Source organism: Pongo abelii, chromosome 13 (assembly GCF_028885655.2).
Source record: "Pongo abelii isolate AG06213 chromosome 13, NHGRI_mPonAbe1-v2.0_pri, whole genome shotgun sequence".
NCBI classification, from domain to species: Eukaryota; Metazoa; Chordata; class Mammalia; order Primates; family Hominidae; genus Pongo; species Pongo abelii.
The window spans coordinates 120171517-120190910 of record NC_071998.2 but is presented as its reverse complement, the minus strand read 5'-3'; the positions used below and the strand labels follow the sequence as shown (position 1 = coordinate 120190910).

The 19394-nt window shown below is 48.5% G+C and overlaps 2 protein-coding genes across 19 annotated transcripts in view; one reads left to right on the top strand and one right to left on the bottom strand.

Annotated features, from left to right (window-relative positions):
* LRRC8A (leucine rich repeat containing 8 VRAC subunit A) overlaps window positions 1–207 on the bottom strand; it is a 38173-nt gene extending 37966 nt beyond the window's left edge. Inside the window, exon 1 of one of the 2 annotated variants that reach the window (XM_002820281.5) lies at window positions 81–207. The gene's annotated coding sequence lies outside the window, so the exon portion shown is untranslated. The remainder of the gene's footprint in view (window positions 1–80) is intronic. The other variant, XM_002820282.5, reaches the window with a different exon arrangement.
* Window positions 208–253: 46 nt separating this feature from the next.
* LOC100452866 (kynurenine--oxoglutarate transaminase 1) overlaps window positions 254–19394 on the top strand; it is a 57902-nt gene continuing 38761 nt past the window's right edge. For 9 of the 17 annotated variants that reach the window (XM_054521161.2, XM_054521158.2, XM_054521164.2 and 6 more), the window contains exon 1: window positions 261–434. In XM_054521161.2, the coding sequence (XP_054377136.2) occupies window positions 268–434 (167 nt within the window). In that variant the 5' untranslated portion in view covers window positions 261–267. Of the gene's footprint in view, window positions 435–9121; window positions 9194–9213; window positions 9235–19394 lie in introns of those variants that run through there. The other 8 variants (XM_054521171.2, XM_063714074.1, XM_054521170.2 and 5 more) reach the window with 5 other exon arrangements.

Below are 19394 nucleotides of genomic sequence, written 5' to 3'. Positions count from 1 at the left end.
CGGGCAGCTGGCCGAGGACGTGTGTAAGTGGGTTTCGAGAGGTGACAGCTCGCGCCCCTTTCCCCACCCCGTCCACTCACCTGGGCTCGCCGCGCCCGGCCGCCCGGCAGGCAGCCCCAGGCCCCGGCCGCTCTGTCCCGCCGCCGGCCGCAGCGCTGCTCCGGCGCCTCCTTTTGTTTGTCCCTCACTGCACCACTCAGCCTCCTCCGCCCCGGAAGTGACGTCACTGCCGGGCGCGAACGCGGCGGCCAGGACGTCGCCATCTTTATGAGGGGAACTCTAGCTGCGCTTTCTCCCGCTCTCGCCTGGGCGCTAGCGCCCTGCTGCTTCGGGGCGGAAGTAGCGGAGCCGGGCTCGGCCCCCTTAAAGGGACAGGGACTGCTGCAACCTACGGGGTGTACTTGGGAACGAGGGGTGAAGCGGCCCAGGCGAAGGTGAGTAGCTGTGTCGGAGCGTCACTGCCCCGAGGTCAGGTGCCGAGGCTGGGAGGGTCGGCTAAAGGTTCCGAGCTTGGTTGTGCTAGAGTGCTTAATGAGTTTGATGCTACTAAGTATAACGGAGTGGCTGAACAGAATGATTGAGCCGCCCGCGGGAATCAACTGCGCGTGCTGCTCGCTGATTCTCGCTCGGACGCTGGGGCTGGTCCTGTCTGCACCCAAATCCCCCTCCCACCACCGCGCCGGTGGAGATGATACCCGAGACAACGGAATTCTGGACAGATCTGGGGTTGGAACTGGGTCCCCAGACTCCAACTCTGCAGCTCCATAAATCCCCCTGGGTCCTCCCAAATTCCCTGGCTGATAACAGTAACGGCAACCAAATTAAAAAATAATCCATACAATGGAATACTGTGCAGCCATTAAGAAGAAAAATGTTTAATATGCACTAATGTAGGGTGACTTCTAAGATACCTTAGGTTAAAAAAGGAAGCAACAGTAAAAACAGCTTTGGGCCGGTTGCGGTGGCTCACGCCTGTAATCGCAGCACTTTGGGAGGCCGAGGCGGGCGGATCACGAGGTCAGGAGATCGAGACCATCCTGGCTAACATGGTGAAACCCCATTTCCACTAAAAATACAAAAAAATTAGCCGGGCGTGGTGGTGGGCGCCTGTAGTCCCAGCTACTCTGGAGGCTGAGGCAGGAGAATGGCGTGAACTCGGGAGGTGGAGCTTGCAGTGAGCGGAGATCGCGGCACTGCACTCCAGCCTGGGCGACAGAGCGAGACTCCGTCTAAAAAAAGAAAAAACAGCCTTGATGGGTGCCATCCATCTTTGCGTAGAAGGACGCCTGAGGGTGGGGGTATCTGCGGGTGTGCGCGCCAGCTGTCTGATAAGATGCACAAGAAGTTGTTAATTGCGGTTGTCTCCGACAGAACTGGGGTCCTGGGTACCTGGGCCAGGGCGAGAAATTTACTACCATGCGCACAGATAGATAATTAAAAATAAGATGATGAAGATAGTCATGGCTCCTATCTATCACGTGTTAAGCCAATGCCTAGTTTCACTTCTGTTGGGAGGTCTTATTTTTCCTTTTTAATAGAAGAGAAAAGAACTTTAGAGAGGTTAGGAAACTTAGCAATATCATAGCCAGGGCCGGGCGCGGTGGTTCACGCCTGTAATCCCAGCACTTTGGGAGTCTGAGGCGGGCGGATCACGAGGTCAGGAGATCGAGACCATCGTGGCTAACACGGTGAAACCCCGTCTCTACTAAAAATACAAAAAAATTAGCCGGGCGTGGTGGCGAGCGCCTGTGGTCCCAGCTACTCGGGAGGCCGAGGCAGGAGAATGGCGTGAACCTGGGAGGCAGAGCTTGCAGTGAGCTGAGATTGGGCCACTGCACTTCAGCCTGGGCAACAGAGCAAGACCCCATCTAAAAAAAAAAATCATAGCCAGGAAGTGGAGAAGCTGGAATTTGAACCCTGGGCGATTTACACTAATGCCCATGATCTAGCTTATCCCTCCCCACTGAGAAGGTTTTTCTGTTGTCAGTCATGCAACACCTGTCCTGGGGCCTGGCACACAACAGGCATCCAGTAACTATTTATTGACATGATGTGTAGTGTGAAAAGCAAACGTTGAAGGTCAGAGCCCAGGCTTAAAGTCCAGGGCTTGGGCACCTCTTTCCAACCTGTGGACTGTGGGCCTGCCAGGTACTCCGTGGGCCTCCATGTCCCCGCCTGTAAAATGAACAACCAGAACCACAGTTGTAGACAGTGAATGTTCCCACGTTTTATACTTTGTATTTTACATGCAGATAAGTCTCATTTTACAGATAAGTAAGTGAGGCACAGAGAGATTAAGAAACTTGCCCGAAGGGGGCTCCTACAGGTCTCCCTCCCTCCCTAGGAAGACTGTTGGGCTCCCAGGCCTCTCCCTTAGCTTCCCGGGATCATCTGTGCTAATGCTTGGGGGACCTACTCTGTGCTGGGTGAGCTGCCAGAGGCTGAGGATCTGGTGGAGAACAGGTCAAGCACGTAGTTCCTGTCCTTGGAGTTGAGTGCCCCCATGCTGAGTACTTTGAGGGCGGAAGCCCAGGCCTTGGGACCACCTGGGAGGGGACACATGGCTTAGCCTGGGTGGAGTCAGAAGGGGCTTCTCCAAGGAAGGGACTTTCAATGTGACTGGAAACTAGGATGTCCAGAAGGAGAAATGAGGCTGGAGACTCAAGGAGAGATGGGCTCCTACCCTGGACTTGGCCTTGGTGTCCACTAAGAAACTGAGGGTGACCGGCAGGATTGGAGAATATGCAAGTTAGACCCATTCAGTCTGGCTTCAGCAGGAATCTTTCCTCCCGGAGAATGCCTCCATTAGGTGCCAACCACCAGAACGCCACACTAACCTCTCCAAGCTCCAAAGAGTAGGGCGCCTGATTTTATATTCCAGGTGGGGACAATAAAGGAATGCAGGAGCGTTCGCAGCCATGAGGCAGTCACTGTAACTTCTGGCAGAACAGACCTGGGGCCACATCCCACTCCTAGATGGCACTGCCAGTTCCCTGCATAATTCCTTTTTTTTTCTTTTTTTTTTTTTTTTGAGACGGAGTCTCACTCTGTCGCCCAGGCTGGAATGCAGTGGTGCAATCTCGGCTCACTGCAAGCTCCACCTCCCGGGTTCACTCCATTCTCCTGCCTCAGCCTCCCGAGTAACTGGGACTACAGGCACCCGCCACCACGCCTGGCTAATTTTTTGTATATTTAGTAGAGACAGGGTTTCACCGTGTTAGCCAGGATGGTCTCGATCTCCTGACCTTGTGATCCACCCTCCTCGGCCTCCCAAAGTGCTGGGATTACAGGCGTGAGCCACCGCGCCCGGCCTCCCGGCATAATTTCTAAAATGCTCATCCTATGCCCTCATTCCTCAGCTCGCAGCTGGGGGCCTCCTGGTGCTTTTCTGGGACTTCGAGTAAGTCATTTCCCCTCTCTAAGCCTCAGTTTCCCCATCCTGTAAAGCTGATGCCACCTCCTCCAAGGCTCCTGCGAGGCTATCTGCCTATCTGTTGTGTGTTCCTTTAATGTATGGGAGTGAGATTGTGGTTTTTGAATCTGGGTCCCGTGCCAGGAGGAATAAGTGGTGAGATACCTACTGTTTGTCTCACTCAGGTCTTCCACCAACCCCTCCAGCCTGGAAACCTGCAGTCTGGACTCCAGAAGTCATTTCTCTCTCCTCTGCCAATTCCTAAGCCCAGGGGGACTGTGTCTGAGTGACGTGATTGTTAGAGCTCCTCAGACAGGCTGGTCTCTCCAGGAAAACATTGGCTCAACAAATTGTCACCAAATATTTGTCTTCAATGGGATTCTGTTTTTTTCTATCAAAAAAAATTTGGATTCATTATATAATAAGAAATTTTTCATTTTGCTTGGTTACTAATTTTATGGAAAGCCTGGTAGGTTTAAATGTTGATAGCTTGTTGACTGGGTGTGGTGGTTCACGCCTGTAACCCCAGCAATTTGGAAGGCCGAGGTGGGACTATCGCTTGAGCTCAGGAGTTCAAGACCAACCTGGGCAACATGGTAAAACCCCATCTCTACCAAAAATACAAAAATTAGCTGGGTGTGGTGGCACGTGCCTGTGGTCCCAGCTACTCTGGAGGCTGAGGTACAAGAATCGCTTGAAACTGGGAGGTGGAGGTTGCAGTGAGCCGAGATTATGCCACTGCACTCCAGCCTGGGCAATAGAGCAAGACTGTCTCAAAAAAAAAAAAAAAAAAAGTTAATAGCTTGTTGTCATTGACAAGTGGCTGTGAGCCAGGACCCACAGTATATTCTCTGTGGATTCTTGTCACCTTCATTGTACAGATGAGGAAGCTGAGCCTCCAAGAGGCTGCGGCCTGGCATGATCAAGGTCCCATAGCTAGTTTATGGTGGAGCTGGGACTATTTGATCCAAGTCCAGGGTTTGGTCTTCTGTGGTTATTCATGCAGTAGACTGGTCTTCCTGGGCATGGTATCCCCAGTTCTGTACCCCTTCTCTAGAGGTGCCATGATGTGTGTTGTCTCAGTAACTGGGAGTCTCCTGGCATTTTAAGCCCAGGGATGCTAAACATCCTTCAAGGCTCCAGATAGCTCTCTTCAGTGAAGAACTGACTCATCTCAAATTCTAGGTGTGTGCCTATTGAGAAGCTCCGAAACCGAATGTCATAATTGACTTGAGTGATGTGACGTGGGGCCAGCCTGGGAAGCCATGGTCACCTTGCCTGCCTCTGTAAGCATCATGCAAGGTGAAGTTGGACAAGACATGGCTCCTGTCCTGTCCCCAGGGGGCTGGTGGTCTCCTGTCAGCCCCAGCACCTGCCTGAGAGGAGATTTCACGGGACAGAATTTGGACTTTGGAAATAGGCAAACCAGCGTTTGAATCACAGCTGGAGCTCTCTAGGCTGAATGAGTTTTCCTTGTTCTCCTTTTGAGCAAAATAGAGTAAATAATACCATCCTAGTCAGCTGTGATGAGGATTAGAGAATTTAGCATGGGGTTGAGGGAGAGGGTCAGGCACAGGTAGGTGCTTTCTGAGTTCAGCAAAGGGCCTGGGTGGACACAGAAGCTTCAGAGAGGAGGTAAAGGTGGGGCTAGGCCCTGCCAGGGGTTTCGGATTGGAGGGTATGCCAGGCAGGGGAAACAGCTTGAGTGAAGTTGGGCAACATTTATTCAAAAGCAAAGGGTGGCTGGGCACAGTGGTTTACGCCTGTAATTCCAGCAATTTGGGAGGTCAAGGCAGGCAGATCACCAGAGGCCATAAGTTCAGGACCAGCCTGGCCAACATGGTGAAACCCCGTCTCCACAAAAATACAAAAATTAGCCAGGCATGATGGTGGGTGCCTGTAATCCCAGCTACTCAGGAGGCTGAGGCGGGAGAATCACTTGAACCCGGGAGACGGAGGTTGCAGTGAGCCGAGATTGTGCCATTACACTCCAGCCTGGGTGAAAGAGTGAGACTCCATCTCAAAAAAAAAAAAAAAAAAAAATTAGCTGGGCGTAGTGGCGTGCACCTGTAATCCCAGCTACTCGGGAGGCTGAGGCAGGAGAACCACTTGAACCTGGCAGGTGGGGGTTGCAGTGAGCCAAGATTGTGCCACTGCTCTCCAGCCTGGGTGACAGGGTGACAGAGTGAAGAGAGAGGCTTGATCTCAAGAAGAAAAAAAAAAAGGCCTGGTGCCGTGGCTCATGCCTGTAATCTCAGCACTTTGGGAGGCCGAGGCAGGCGGATCACGAGGTCAGGAGATCGAGACCATCCTGGCTAACATGGTGAAACCCTGTCTCTACTAAAAATACAAAAAAAATTAGCAGGGCAAGGTGGCGGGCGCCTGTAGTCCCAGCTACTCGGGAGGCTGAGGCAGGAGAGTGGCGTGAACCCGGGAGGCGGAGCTTCCAGTTAGCCGAGATCACGCCACTGCACTCCAGCCTGGGCGACAGAGCCAGACTCTGTCTGAAAAACAAAAAGAAAAAAAAGAACAAAGGATGACTGGGTGTGGTGTCTCATGCCTATAATCCAAGCTGTAATCCCAGGACTTCAGGAGGCCAAGACGGAAGGATCACTTGAGCCCAGGAGTTCAAGACCAGCCTGGGCAACATAGAGAGACCCTGTCTCTATTTTTTTTTTTTTTAAAAAAGCAAAGGATTTGAGCCGAGGGTTGGGGCATGCACCTATAGTCCCAGATACTCAGGCGGCTGAGGCAGGAGGATCACTTGAGCTCAGGAGTTCAAGGCTCCTAGGTGACAAAGCGAGACCCTATCTCTAAAATAAAAAAAGAGTAAAGGGAGGGAAGGTGGAGGCTGCCAAGCCTGGATTCCAGCCAGCTCCAAAGGCGAGGCTGAGGAGGCTTTGGACTTTGTCCAGTGTCACCACAGGCTTCTGGGCAGAGCTGGTCCAATGGGGGTTGGGGGACAGTGGCATAGCTGACATCAGCCCCTGGGTTATTGACATCAGCCCCTGGAATGCATCAGTGACGCATTCCACGGGCCCAGGGGTCATCCACTGCCTTTGGGTCAAGCAAATGGCCAGTAGTTGCCCAGGCTGATAGAGGTGTGTGTTGGAGGAGGGCACAGGCCACGGGCCCTCGGCCCCTGGCCTGGCAGCAGGGAGGCCTCAGATCTTAGATGCCTGAGAGCTACCCCAGAAGGGTCCTCGGCACAACTATGGTCCCCACGCCTAGTGGTGCTGGGCCTCCTCGGTGCTGCCAGATCACCTGAGCTGCCTCCATTGCAGCAGTTCTCCCATACATTTTTTTTTTTTTTGAAGCGGAGTCTTGCTCTGTCACCTGGACAGCTGTGAGGCTGGAGTGCAGTGGCTCAATCTTGGCTCACTGCAACCTCTGCCTCCTGGGTTCAAGCGATTGTCCTGCCTCAGCCTCCTGAGTAGCTGGGATTACAGGCGTGCACCACCACACTCAGCTAATTTTTGTATTTTTAGTAAAGACGGCGTTTCACCATGTTGGCCAGGCTAGTCTCGAACTCCTGACCTCAAGTGATCTGTCTGCCTCGGCTTCCCAAAGTGCTGGGATTATAGGCGTGAGCCACCATGCCAGTGAGCCAAGGTCACACAGCTGCACTCCGGCCTGGGCAACACAGCAGGACTCCATCTCAAAAACCAAAACCAAAACCAAGACCAAAACCAAAACAAAAACAAATTGAACATAAATGGAATAATGGAAGAAATAGCTAGCTGTGGGGATGGCAACTCTGCAGCTGTTCACTGTTTGGGAAACTTGAGATCTGCATCCAGAGAAACTTCTTGAAGGCAAACTTATCAACATAAATGAGGAAAGTGGTTCTAAAGAAAAAGATAATGACCTAGAGGAAATAATACCAGCAAAACTTCACATTAAAGGAACTCCCTGGGCTGAGTGCAGTGGCTCACGCCTGTAATCCCAACACTTTGGGAGGCCGAGGTGGGCAGATCACTTGAGGTCAGGAGTTCCAGACCAGCCTGGCCAACATGGTGAAACCCCATCCCTACTAAAAATACAAAAATAAGTCGGGCATGGTGGTGCATGCCTGTAATCCCAGCTACTCAGGAGGCTGAGGCAGGAGAATCGTTTGAACCTGGGAGGCAGAGATTGGAATGAGCCGAGATCACGCCACTGCACTCCAGCCTGAGTGACAGAGCGAGACTCCATCTCAAAAAAAAAAAAAAAGTCAGGATTATCTCACCACAAAATGTACAGAACAGGAATTCCCAGATATATTTCACAACATTGAAAACACAAAGGATGACTAAGGATGACTCGTATTCACCAAGACATAGAAGATGTCAGGTGCAGTGGCTCACACCTGTAATCCCAGCACTTTGGGAGGCTAAGGCAGGATGATTGCGTGATGCCAGTTCAACATCAGCCTGAGCAACATCGTAAAACCCCCATCTCTACAAAAAAAAAAAAAAAAAAAAAAATAGCTGAGCATGGTGGTTCGTGCTTATTGTCTCAGCCTCTCAGGAGAATGAGGTGGGAGGATTTCCTGAGCCCGGTAGGTTGAGGCTGCAGTGAGCCGAGATCACACCACTGCACTCCAGCCTTGGCAACAAACATAGAAGAAATGCTCATTCTGTATCATAAATCAAACCACTGGAAGACTGCAGCACTGTTCAGTTCAGAATATTCTTTTTTTTTTTTTTTTGGAACGAAGTTTCGTGCTTGTTGCCCAGGCTGGAGCGCAGTGGCGTGATCTCGGCTCACTGCAACCTCTGCCTCCTGGGTTCAAGCGATTCTCCCGTCTCAGCCTCCTGAGTAGCTGGGATCACAGGCACCCGCTACCACGCCTGCCTAATTTTTGTATATTTAATAGAGACGGGGTTTCACCATGTTGACCAGGCTGGTCTTGAACTTCTGACCTCAGGTGATCCACCCGCCTCGGCTCCCCAAAGTGCTAGTTTTTTTTTTTTTGAGACGGAGATTTGCTCTGTCACCCGGGCTAGAGTGCAGTGGTGCGATTTCTGCTCACTGCAACCTCCGCCTTCCAGGTTGAAGCGATTCTCCTGCCTCAGCCTTCTGTGTAGCTGGGATTACAGGTGTGCATCACCACGCCCAGCTAATTTTTTGTATTTGTATTTAATTTTTTTTTCTTTTTGAGACGAAGTCTCGCTCTGTGAAGTGCAGTGCCGCTCACTGCAACCTCTGTCTCTCGGGTTCAAGCGATTCTCCTGCCTCAGCCTCCCAAGTAGCTGGGATGGGATTACAGGCACCTGCCACCATACCCAGCTAATTTTTTTTGTAATTTTAGTAGAGATGGGATTTCACCATGTTGGCCAGCCTGGTCTCAAATTCCTGACCTCAAATGATCTGCCTGCCTCGGCCTCCCAAAGTGCTGGGATTACAGGTGTGAGCCACTTTTCCAGGTGTGAGCCGCCACATCCAGCTTTCTCTACAATTTAAAAAAATGCAAATAGAGTTATATTGTTCTTCAACCTGCCTTTTTTGTTTGTTTGTTTTTGTTTTGTTTTGTTTTAAGACAAGGTCTCACTCTGTCTCCCAAGCTGGAGTACAGTGGCACGATCTTGGCTCACTGCAGCCTCAACCTCCTGGGCTCAAGCAATCCTCCCACCTCAGCTTCCCGAGTAGCTGGGACTACAGACACGTACCACCATGGCCAGCTAATTTTCTGCATTTTTTGTAGAGATGGGATTTCACCATGTTGCCCAGGCTGATCTCGAACTCCTGAGCTCAAGCAATCTACCCACCTTTGCCTCCTCAAGTGCTGAGATTACAAGTGTGAGTCACCGCGGCCAGCTTGTCTCTACAATTTGAAAAATGTAAATGGGTTATATTGTGCTTCAACCCTTTTAAAAAATTACCATACTTTTTTTTTTTTGTAATTGAGGTAAAATTCACCTACCATACAAGTAACTGTTTTAAGGTATACAATTCAGTGGCATTTAGTGCATTCACAATGTTGTACAAACATTATGTCACTGTAGTTTCAAAACTTTATCGTTCCCTTAGGAAAACACTCCGTACCCATCAAATAGTCACTCCCCATTCCCTCCTCCCCGTCCTCTGGTTACCACTCATCTGCTTTCTGTCTCTATAGACTTGTTATTCTGGATATTTCACAGAAAAGGAATCATAGCTCTGTCACCTTTTTTTTCCAGCTTCTTTCACTTAGTGTGTTTGGTTTGTTTGTTTGTGACAGGGTCTTGCTCTGTTGTACAGACTAGAGTGCAGTGTCACAATCTCAGCTCACTGCAATCTCCACTTCCCGGGCTCAAGCGATCCTCCCACCTCAGCCATCTGATTATCTGGGACTACAGGCACACACCACCACACCTGGCTGATTTTTGTATTTTTTGTAGAAACAAGGTTTTGCCGTGTTTCCCAGGCTGGTGTCAAGCAATGATCCTCCCACGTCAGCCTTCCAAAGTGCAGAGATTATAGTCATGAGCCATGTCGCCCCGGCCTCACTTAATATATTTTTGAGGTTCATCTAAGTTACAGCATGTATCAGCACATGTTTCATTCCTTTTTGTGGCTGAATAATATTCCATTGTACAGATATGTTACAATTTATCCATTCATCCATTGATGGACAATTTGGGTTTTTTTCACCTTTTGGCTATGATGAATACTGTTGATATAAACATTTGTGTACATGTTTCTGTGTGGACATATGTTTTCAGTTCTTTTGGGTATATACCTAGGAGTGAAATTGCTAGGTTGTAAGGTACTTCTACGTTTGGACTTCATAAAAATTAAAAAGTTTTGTGTACCAAAGAACGTTATCTGCCGGGCCCAGGTAATTGCAGCACTTTGGGAGGCTGAGGCGGGGGGATCACCTGAGGTCAGGATTTCGAGACCAGCCTGGCCAACATGGTGAAACCCTGTCTCCACTAAAAATACAAAAATTAGCTGGGTGTAGTGGCGAATGCCTGTAGTCCCAGCTACTCGGGAGGCTGAGGCAGGAGAATTGCTTTAACCCAGGAGGCAGAGGTTGCAGTGAGCTAAGATCATGCCACTGCACTCCAGCCAGGGCGACAGAGTGAGACTCTGTCTCAAAAAAAAAAAAAAAAAAGTACATTATCAAGAATGTGATCAGGCTGGGCACAATGGCTCACACCTGTAATCCAAGCACTTTGGGAGGCCGAAGCGGGAGGATTGCTAGAGGCCAGGAGTTAAAGCCCAGCCTGGGCAACATGGTGAGACCCCATCTCTGCAATAAAAATTTTCGAAGTTGTTGGTTTATTTTGAGTTAATTTTTGTAGATGGAACGAGGTGAAACTCCTGCTTCATTCTTTTATATGTAAATATCCAATTGTCCCAGCACCCTTTGTTGAAGAGACTATTCTTTCCTCTATTAAATGGGCTTGGTGCCGGGTGCGGTGGCTCACACCAGTAATCCCAGCACTTTGGGAGGCCAAGGTGGGCAGATCACGAGGTCAGGAGATCAAGACCATCCTGGCTAACACGGTGAAACCCTGTCTCTACTAAAAATACAAAAAATTAGCCGGGCGTGGTGGCTCACGCCTGTAGTCCCAGCTATGCAGGAGGCTGAGGCAGGAGAATGGTGTGAACCCAGGAGGCAGAGCTTGCAGTGAGCCGAGATTGTGCCATTGCACTCCAGCCTAGGCAACAGAGCGAGATTCCATCTCAAAAAAAAAAAAAAAACAGGCTTGGTGCCCTTGTCAAAAATCAATAAGGCCAGGCACAGTGGCTCCCACCTGTAATCCCAGCACTTTGGGAGGCCAAGGCCTTCGTATTGCTTGAGTCCAGAAATTTGAGACCAGACTGGGCAACAGAGTGAGACCCTCATCTCTACAAAAAATTAAAAAATTGGCCAGGCACAGCGGCTCATGCCTGTAATCCTAACACTTTGGGAGGCCAAGGTGGACAGATCATGAGGTCAGGAGATCGAGACCATCCTGGCCAACATGGTGAAACCCCATCTCTACTAAAAATACAAAACTTAGCTGGGCATGGTGATGTGCGCCTATAGTCCCAGCTACTCAGGAGGCTGAGGCAGGAGAATTGCTTGAATCCCAGAGGCAGAGGTTGTAGTGAGCCGAGATCGTGCCACAGCACTCTAGCCTGGCAACAGAGCAAGACTCCATCTCAAAAAAAAAAAAAAAAAAAAAAATTAAAAAATTAGCCAGGCATGGTGGCATGTGCCTGTAGTCCCAGCTACTCAGGAAATTGAGGCAGGAGGATTGCTTGACTCTATGAGAACAAGGCTGAAGTGAGCTGTGATCGCACCACTGCACTCCATCCTGGGTGACAGAGCGAGACCCTGTCTCAAAAAAAAGGAAAAAAAAAAGAAAAAAAATGTCCAGCTACTTGGGAGACTGAGGTGAGAGAATCACCTGAGCTCAGGATGTCGAGGCTACAGTGAACCGTGATTGCACACACCACTGTTCTCCAGCCTGGGCTACAGAATGAGACCCTGTCTCACCAAAGAAAAAAAGGAAAAAAAATCAGTGGGCCAGGCTGGGCACGATGGCTCATGCCTGTAATCCCAGCACTTTGGGAGGCCGAGGTGGGTGGATCACCTATAGTCCCAGCTACTCAGGAGGCTGAGGCACAAGAATCGGCAGAGGCTGCAGTGAACCAAGATCGTGCCATTGCACTGCAGCCTGGGCAACAGAGTGAGACTCTGACTCAAAAAAAAAAAAAATTAGTGGGCCATAGATGTTTGGGTTTATTACTGGGCTCTCAATTTTATTCCATGAGTCTATGTCTGTCTTTATGCTAATACCACACTATTCTAATTATAAGCTTTGCAGGGCCGGGCGCAGTGGCTCACGCCTGTAATCCCAGCACTTTGGAAGGCCAAGGCGGGTGGCTCACGAGGTCAGGAGATCGAGACCATCCTGGCTAACATGGTGAAACCCCGTCTCTACTAAAAATACAAAAAAATTAGATGGGCGTGGTGGCGGGCGCCTGTAGTCCCAGCTACTCAGGAGGCTGAGGCAGGAGAACGGCGTGAACCTGGGAGGTGGAGCTTGCAGTGAGCCAAGATCGCGCCATTGCACTCCAGCCTGGGCGACAGAGCGAGACTCCATCTCAAACAAACAAACAAACAAAAAAACCCTTTGCAATAAGTTTTGAAATCAACCTGCATTTTTCACATAACCTGAATATCTTTCAATGTCAGACTGCTAAAAGCAATCTTATTCCTTTTAGTGGTTGCACAATGGTTCATTCTATGGTTAAACCACACAGTGATAGAGTGATATTGAACTAGCCCCAGGTTAATGGACATCAGGTTGCCTCCAGTTTTTTTCTCTCATGCTCAGTGCTGCGTTAATCATCCAAGTGTATATTTTTGTATATACGTGTGAATATTCCTGTAAGATCAGCTTTTAGGGCTGGGTGCACTGGCTCACACCTATAATCCCAGCACATTGAGAGGTCAAGGCAGGAGGACTGCTTGAGCCCAGCAGTACAAGACCAGCCTGGGCAATGTAGTCAGACCTTGTCTCTACTAAAAATAAAAAGTTAGCCCAGCATGGTGGCGTGCACCTGTGGTCCCAGTGAGCCCTGGAGGTCCAAGCTGCAATGAGCCATAATTGTGCCACTGCACTCCAGACTGAGTGACAGAGCAAGACCCTGTCTCAAAACAAACAAACAAAAAACTTTTAAGAGAGGAAGTGTTGATTCAAAGAGTGGTATGTGTTGTTATTATTAAATTGCCCTCCAAAACTTATACCAGTGAACACTTTTAACCTAGTGCTTGCTTTTCAAATCACAAATTCTCACCTTTTAGTACGTTGTAGGATCAGTTTGGTGGGTCTCAAGTTGTCTTCGCCCATCTGAGAGGCAAAAAATAGTACTTCACTTTCATTTACGTATCACTAATTATGACTAATTTTCAGCATCCTTTCAAGGTTATTGACTTTTTTTTTTTTTTTTGAGACAGAGTCTCGCTCTGTCACCCAGACCGGAGTGCAGTGGCATGATCTCAGTTCACCACAACCTCCGCCTCCTGGGTTCAAGCGATTCTCCTGCCTCAGCCTCCCAAGCAGCTGGGATTACAGGCGCACATCACGGGTAATATTTTTTATATTTTTAGTAGAGACAGGGTTTCACCATGTTGGCCAGGCTGGTCTTGAACACCTGGCCTCAAGTGATCTGCCCACCTTAGCCTCCTAAAGTGCTGGGATTACAGGTGTGAGCCACCACGCCCAGCAACTATTTTCTTTTCTTTTCTTTTTTTTTTTAAGACAGTCTCTCGCTCTATTGCCCAGGCTGGAGTGCAATGGCACGATCTCAGCTCACTGCAACCTCCACTTCCCAGGTTCAAGTGATTATCTCACCTCAGCTTCCCGAGTAGCTGGGATTACAGGCGCCTGCCACCACACCTGGCTAATTTTTGTATTTTAGTAGAGATAGGGTTTCACCATGTTGGCCAGGCTGGTCTCAAACTCCTAACCTCAGGTGATCTGCCTGCCTCAGCCTTCCAAAGTGCTGGGATTACAGGTGTGAGCTACTACACCCAGCGACTATTTGCTTTTGTGAATTTCCCATTTATATCTTTTTCACACTTTTTCTTATTGAGATGCTGGTCTTTTGTTGTCGATTTATAAGAATATTTGCATATTAAGTCTCATATTATGTTAAAATGGCCCAGTTACTTGTTTGTCTCCTTGATTACATTGTGCGCTCCTTGGAGGAAAGGAAGGTATCCTGTCACCCTTGTATACATGGTGGCTAGCTTAGGGAATGAATAGCACATAATGGGAATTCACTGAAGAGATGTACACTTACCATATGGCAGGCTCTGTGCAAGATGTTGAGAATAAAAAGATGAACAGAAGAGAGTCTTTGTTCTAACAAAGCTTACAGTCTGGTGCAAGCGATAGACATTCATTCTCATTCTGCAGGTTTATTGAGCAGCTGCTCTGTGCCAGGTGCATAACGCCCATTGGAAGAGCCAGCCTATTAGGATGAGAAAAATGTCAGGACTGGGACTTTGCTAACCTGGTCCTGGGAAATCTGGGTGGGTCAGTTCCCCATCCCTGATTATCAGTATCCCCATCAATAAAATGTGAGTAACTGGACCAAATTCTCTCATTTCCCATTGAGCATCCAGGCATCTGTGCTGCTTTGGCTTTTGGAAAGTAGGAGTCAGACTCCTGAGTTCAAATATTGGCTCTGTGCTGGATGTGGTGGCTCATGCCTGTAATCCCAGCACTTTGGGAGGCCGAGGTGGGTGGATCACCTGAGGTCAGGAGTTTGAGACCAGCCTGGACAACATAGTGAAACCTCGCCTCTACTAAAAATACAAAATTAGCCTGGTGTGGTAGCGCATGCCTGTAATCCCAGCTACTTGGGAGGCTGAGGCACGAGAATCGCTTGAACCCAGGAGGCAGAGGTTGCAGTGAGCCAAGATCGCACCATTGCACTGCAGCCTGGGCAACAAGAGCGAAACTCCGTCTCAAAAAAAAAAAAAAAAAAAAGTATATATATATATATTTATATTTATATATATATATATATTTATATATATATATATATTTATATATATTTATATATTTATATATATATTTATATATATTTATATATTTATATATATTTATATATTTATTTATATATTTATATATATTTATATTTATATATATTTATATATTTATATATTTATATATATATTTATATATTTATATATATTTATATATATATATTTATATATATATATTTATATATTTATATATATTTATATATATTTATATATTTATATATATTTATATATATGTATTTATATATGTATTTATATATATATTTTCATATATGTATTTATATATGTATTTATATATATTTATATATGTATATATATATTTATATATGTATATATATATTTATATATATGTATATATATATTTATATATATGTGTATATATATATTTATATATATGTGTATATATATATTTATATATATGTGTATATATATATTTATATATATATATAGGCTCTGCTACTTGTTAGCTGTGGCCTTGGGTGTGTGACTTAGCCTTTTTTTTTTTTGGTGTGGGAGGGATGTGGGGAGGGACATGGTCTTGCTCTGTCACTCAGGCTGGAGTGCAGTGGTGCGATTATGGCTCACTTCAGCCCCAACCTCCAGGCTCAAGTGATCCTCCCACCTCAGCCTCCCGAGTAGCTGGGACTACAGACGTGCACCACCACTCCCAGATCATTTATTATTTTTTGTAGAGATTGGGTCTCACTACGTTGCCCAGGCTGGTCTCGAACTCCTGGGCTCAAGGGATCCTCCTGCCTTGGCCTCTCTTGCAGGCATAAGCCACTGTACTTGACCACTTAGCCTCTTGAAGGAATCTTTCTTATAGGATTAAAAGTGATGGGAAGCCAAGAGCAGTGACTCACGCCTCTAATCCCTAGGCTTTTGGGAGGCCTAGGCAGGTGGATCACTTGAGGTCAGGAGTTCTAGACCAGCCTGGTCAACATGGTGAAACCCTGTCTCTACTAAAAATACAAAAATTAGCTGGACATGGTGGTGCACAACTGTAGTCCCAGCTACTCGGGAGGCTGAGGCAGAAGAATCACTTGAACATGGAGGCGGAGGTTGCAGAGAGCTGAGATCACACTGCTGCACTTCAGCCTGGGCGACAGAGCAAGACTTTGTCCCCCAAAAATAAGTAAATAAATAATAAAAGTGATGGGACCTGATTTCAAGTAGTCAAAATCGTAGAGACAGCAAATGGGCTGGGCTATGGGCCAGAGGGTAAAGGGATGTAATTGTTTAATGGGTACAGAGTTTCAGTTTTACAAGATGAAAACAGTTCCCAAAACTGTATACCTGTACATGGTTAAGATGGTAAAGTTTATGATATGTGTATTTTACCAAAATTTTTTAAATGAAAAACTTTTTTTTTTTTTTTTGAGACAGAGTCTCTCTCTGTCGCCCAGGCTGGAGTGCGATGGCGCAATCTCGGCTCACTACAATCTTCACCTCCCGGGTTTACAACATTCTCCTGCCTCAGCCTTCCAAGTAGCTGGGACTACAGGCGCCCGCCACCATGCCTGGCTAATTTTTTTTTGTATTTTTAGTAGAGACGGGGTTTCACCGTGTTAGCCGGGACGGTCTCAATCTCCTGACATTGTGATACACCCGCCTCGGCCTCCCAAAGTGCTGGGATTACAGGCGTGAGCCACTGCGCCTAGCCTGAAAAACATTTTTAAGTGGTGAGACCTGTAGGGCTTCACGGGGCACCTAGCACAGGAAAGCGTGTGATAAATGAAAGGTGACTGCCAGGGCTGTTGAGGGACTGACTAGGGAAGGCCTGCTTCCTAGAAAAGGGGTGAGGCGCAGGGCATTGGAGGGAGGCATGCCTGGGAGGTCAGGAGTCCTGCCTTATGCGGTAACCTGGACCAGCACCCTCCCTGCTTTGGGCCTCCTCTGTGAAGTGAGGCGTAGTCCCCTCCTGGGGCCAGCAAGTTGCTCTGTGACCTGGGCCAGCAAGCTCAAAGCCGCGAGGGGCCTGGCTCCTTGCGCTCCCTGCTGGCCGACTCGGGAATAACATGCCCACAAGCCCCCAAGTTGCTGGGTTAAGGCAGCCTACGTGGCCCCCTGTACCCTTCTGCTCTTGGCTGAGAACCCCTCATGGCTTCTCCCTCCGTCCTTCCCTCCTAAGTTCCTGGAACCTACCTTCACCACACCCATAAGCTCACAGACACAGACACAGAGATGTGTGCACATGCTCAGGTGCAAGCTCTTGTATTTGGATCCTTTTGTTGTTTTGTTTGTTTTTTTTGTAGAGAAAGGGTGTTGTTATGTTGCCCAGCTAGTCTTGAACTTCTGAGCTCAAGTGATCTGCCCACCTCAGCCTCCCAAATTGCTGGGATTACAGGTGTGAGCCACCATGCCCAGCCTCCATGAATTATTATTATTTATTTCATGCATAGAAAATTGATGTTCAGAGAGGTGAAATGGCTTGCCTCACATCACACTGCCAAGGTCATCAAAGCCTGTGTTCTAATCCTTCCCCCATCTCTCACCACTGCCCTCCTCCTTGGGTGTCTACTTGGGGCTTGATCCTGGGTGTGGTAATAGAACAGACCTACCCTGTGGAGGGTGCAACATAACATTCACTTCTGGCTGGGCACGGTGGCTCACGCCTGTAATCTCAGCACTTTGGGAGGCCGAGGCGGGCAGATCATGAGGTCAGGAGTTCAAGACCATCCTGGCCAACATGGTGAAACCCCATCTCTACTAAAGACACACAAAAAAATTAGCCGGGCATGGTGGCGGGCGTCTGTAATCCCAGCCACTCGGGAGGCTGAGGCATGAGAATTGCTTGAACCTGGGAGGCGGAGGTTGCAGGGAGCCGAGATCATGCCATTGCACTCCATCCTGGGTGATAGGGCGAGACTCTGTGTCAAAAAACAAACAAACAAACATTCACTCCTATGCCCAGTCTTACCTGGCCACACATAGGCCGGATGCACTGCCAGTTCCCTGCAATGGAAGCCGATCCTGGTTTGCAGCCCCAGCCCCAAGGCTGCAAAATTGTTTAAGCATATCCGTGTCCAGCACAGGTGCCACCCAGCTCCTTGACCCCCATGGAGCCAGTGAGCTGGACACACAGAAGGCACCGCCTTTCCTGAGAACTGGCAGTGCCCAGAGAAGGCAAGGGGCCAAGCCTGGGGCAGGGGAGAGAAGAGGGCCACAGCTGGGATCTGTTTCTCCTGAGTTTCTGCCCTGCGCTGGCACCAGGTGTACAATCTGCTATAAGGCCTGCAGGAGCTCAATGTAAGTGTTGTTACTTTAGTATGATAGGAATTTCCTCACCTGTTAATGAGGGTGAGGATAGCACTTGCTTTACAGAGTTGTTGAAAGGATCCAGTGACAAAAGTATTGGGGCAGAGTGAGTCCTAGTAAATTAAAGCTGGTTGTATTGTTAATATTATTCTCGGCCAGGTACAGTGGCTCACATTTGTAATCCCAGCACTGGGAGGCTGCGGCAGGAGGATGCCTTGAGCCCAGGAGTTTGAGACAAGCCTGGGCAACACAGTGAGACCACATCTCTACAAAAAATACAAAAATTAGCTCAATTCACTTGAGATGATGAAGACATGACTTAGGATGTTGTCACTTCGGAAAAAAAGACTGATTTGATGGACACAGAGTCCAATGTGGGGGAGAGTGTCAGAGAGAGAATTGACCTACCAGGCAACTGTGGGTTTTTCACTCAGTGGTCAGAAGGCAATAGAGTGGGGTCCCGGTAGGGTGAAATCCAGCTCCTCCTCTAGTCCTAGAAGAAGTAGCAGGATGTTGGGTCCAGGACAGGAAATGGCTAACCTAAGGGGACCCTTTGGCCCAGGATGTTTCCCATCCCAAGACACCCCTCAGTCCTGGGCCAGTGGATAGTTGGTCTTCATAGAACAGGCAGAGGGCACAGGGTGCCTCCCATGACCAGCCCTGGGCTTGGGCCTGCCCTTGGGCCGCTCATCCCTTTAGCTGAGTGCCCTGAGCTAACGCACCAGACTCCCTCCCTTGAGGTGACACCAAGGAATGTCCCTCCTGGGATGGCGGTAACACTACCCTTTGTTGCTCAAGGCACAGGTACTTAGTTTCAGGGGTCAGAGTACATACTTCAGGCCTCTCCTGGGAACCACTCTCAAATCTAAGGAATGAGAGGATGAGCTCTGGCATCGCCTTGTGTATTAGCCCATTCTCCTACTGCTATAAAGAACTGCGCAAGACTGGGTCATTTATAAAGGAAAGAGGTTTAATTGACTCACAGTTCCTCATGGCTGGGGAGGCCTCAGGAAACTTAAAATCATGGCAGAAGGGGAAGCAAACACGTCCTTCACATGGCAGCAGGAGAGAGAAGTGCTGAGCAAAGGGGGAAAAGCTCTTTATAAAACCATCAGATCTCATGAGAACTCACTCATTATCGCCAGCACAGCAGCATGGGGGTAACTGCCCCCATGATTCAATTACCTCCCACTGGGTCCCTCCCAGGAC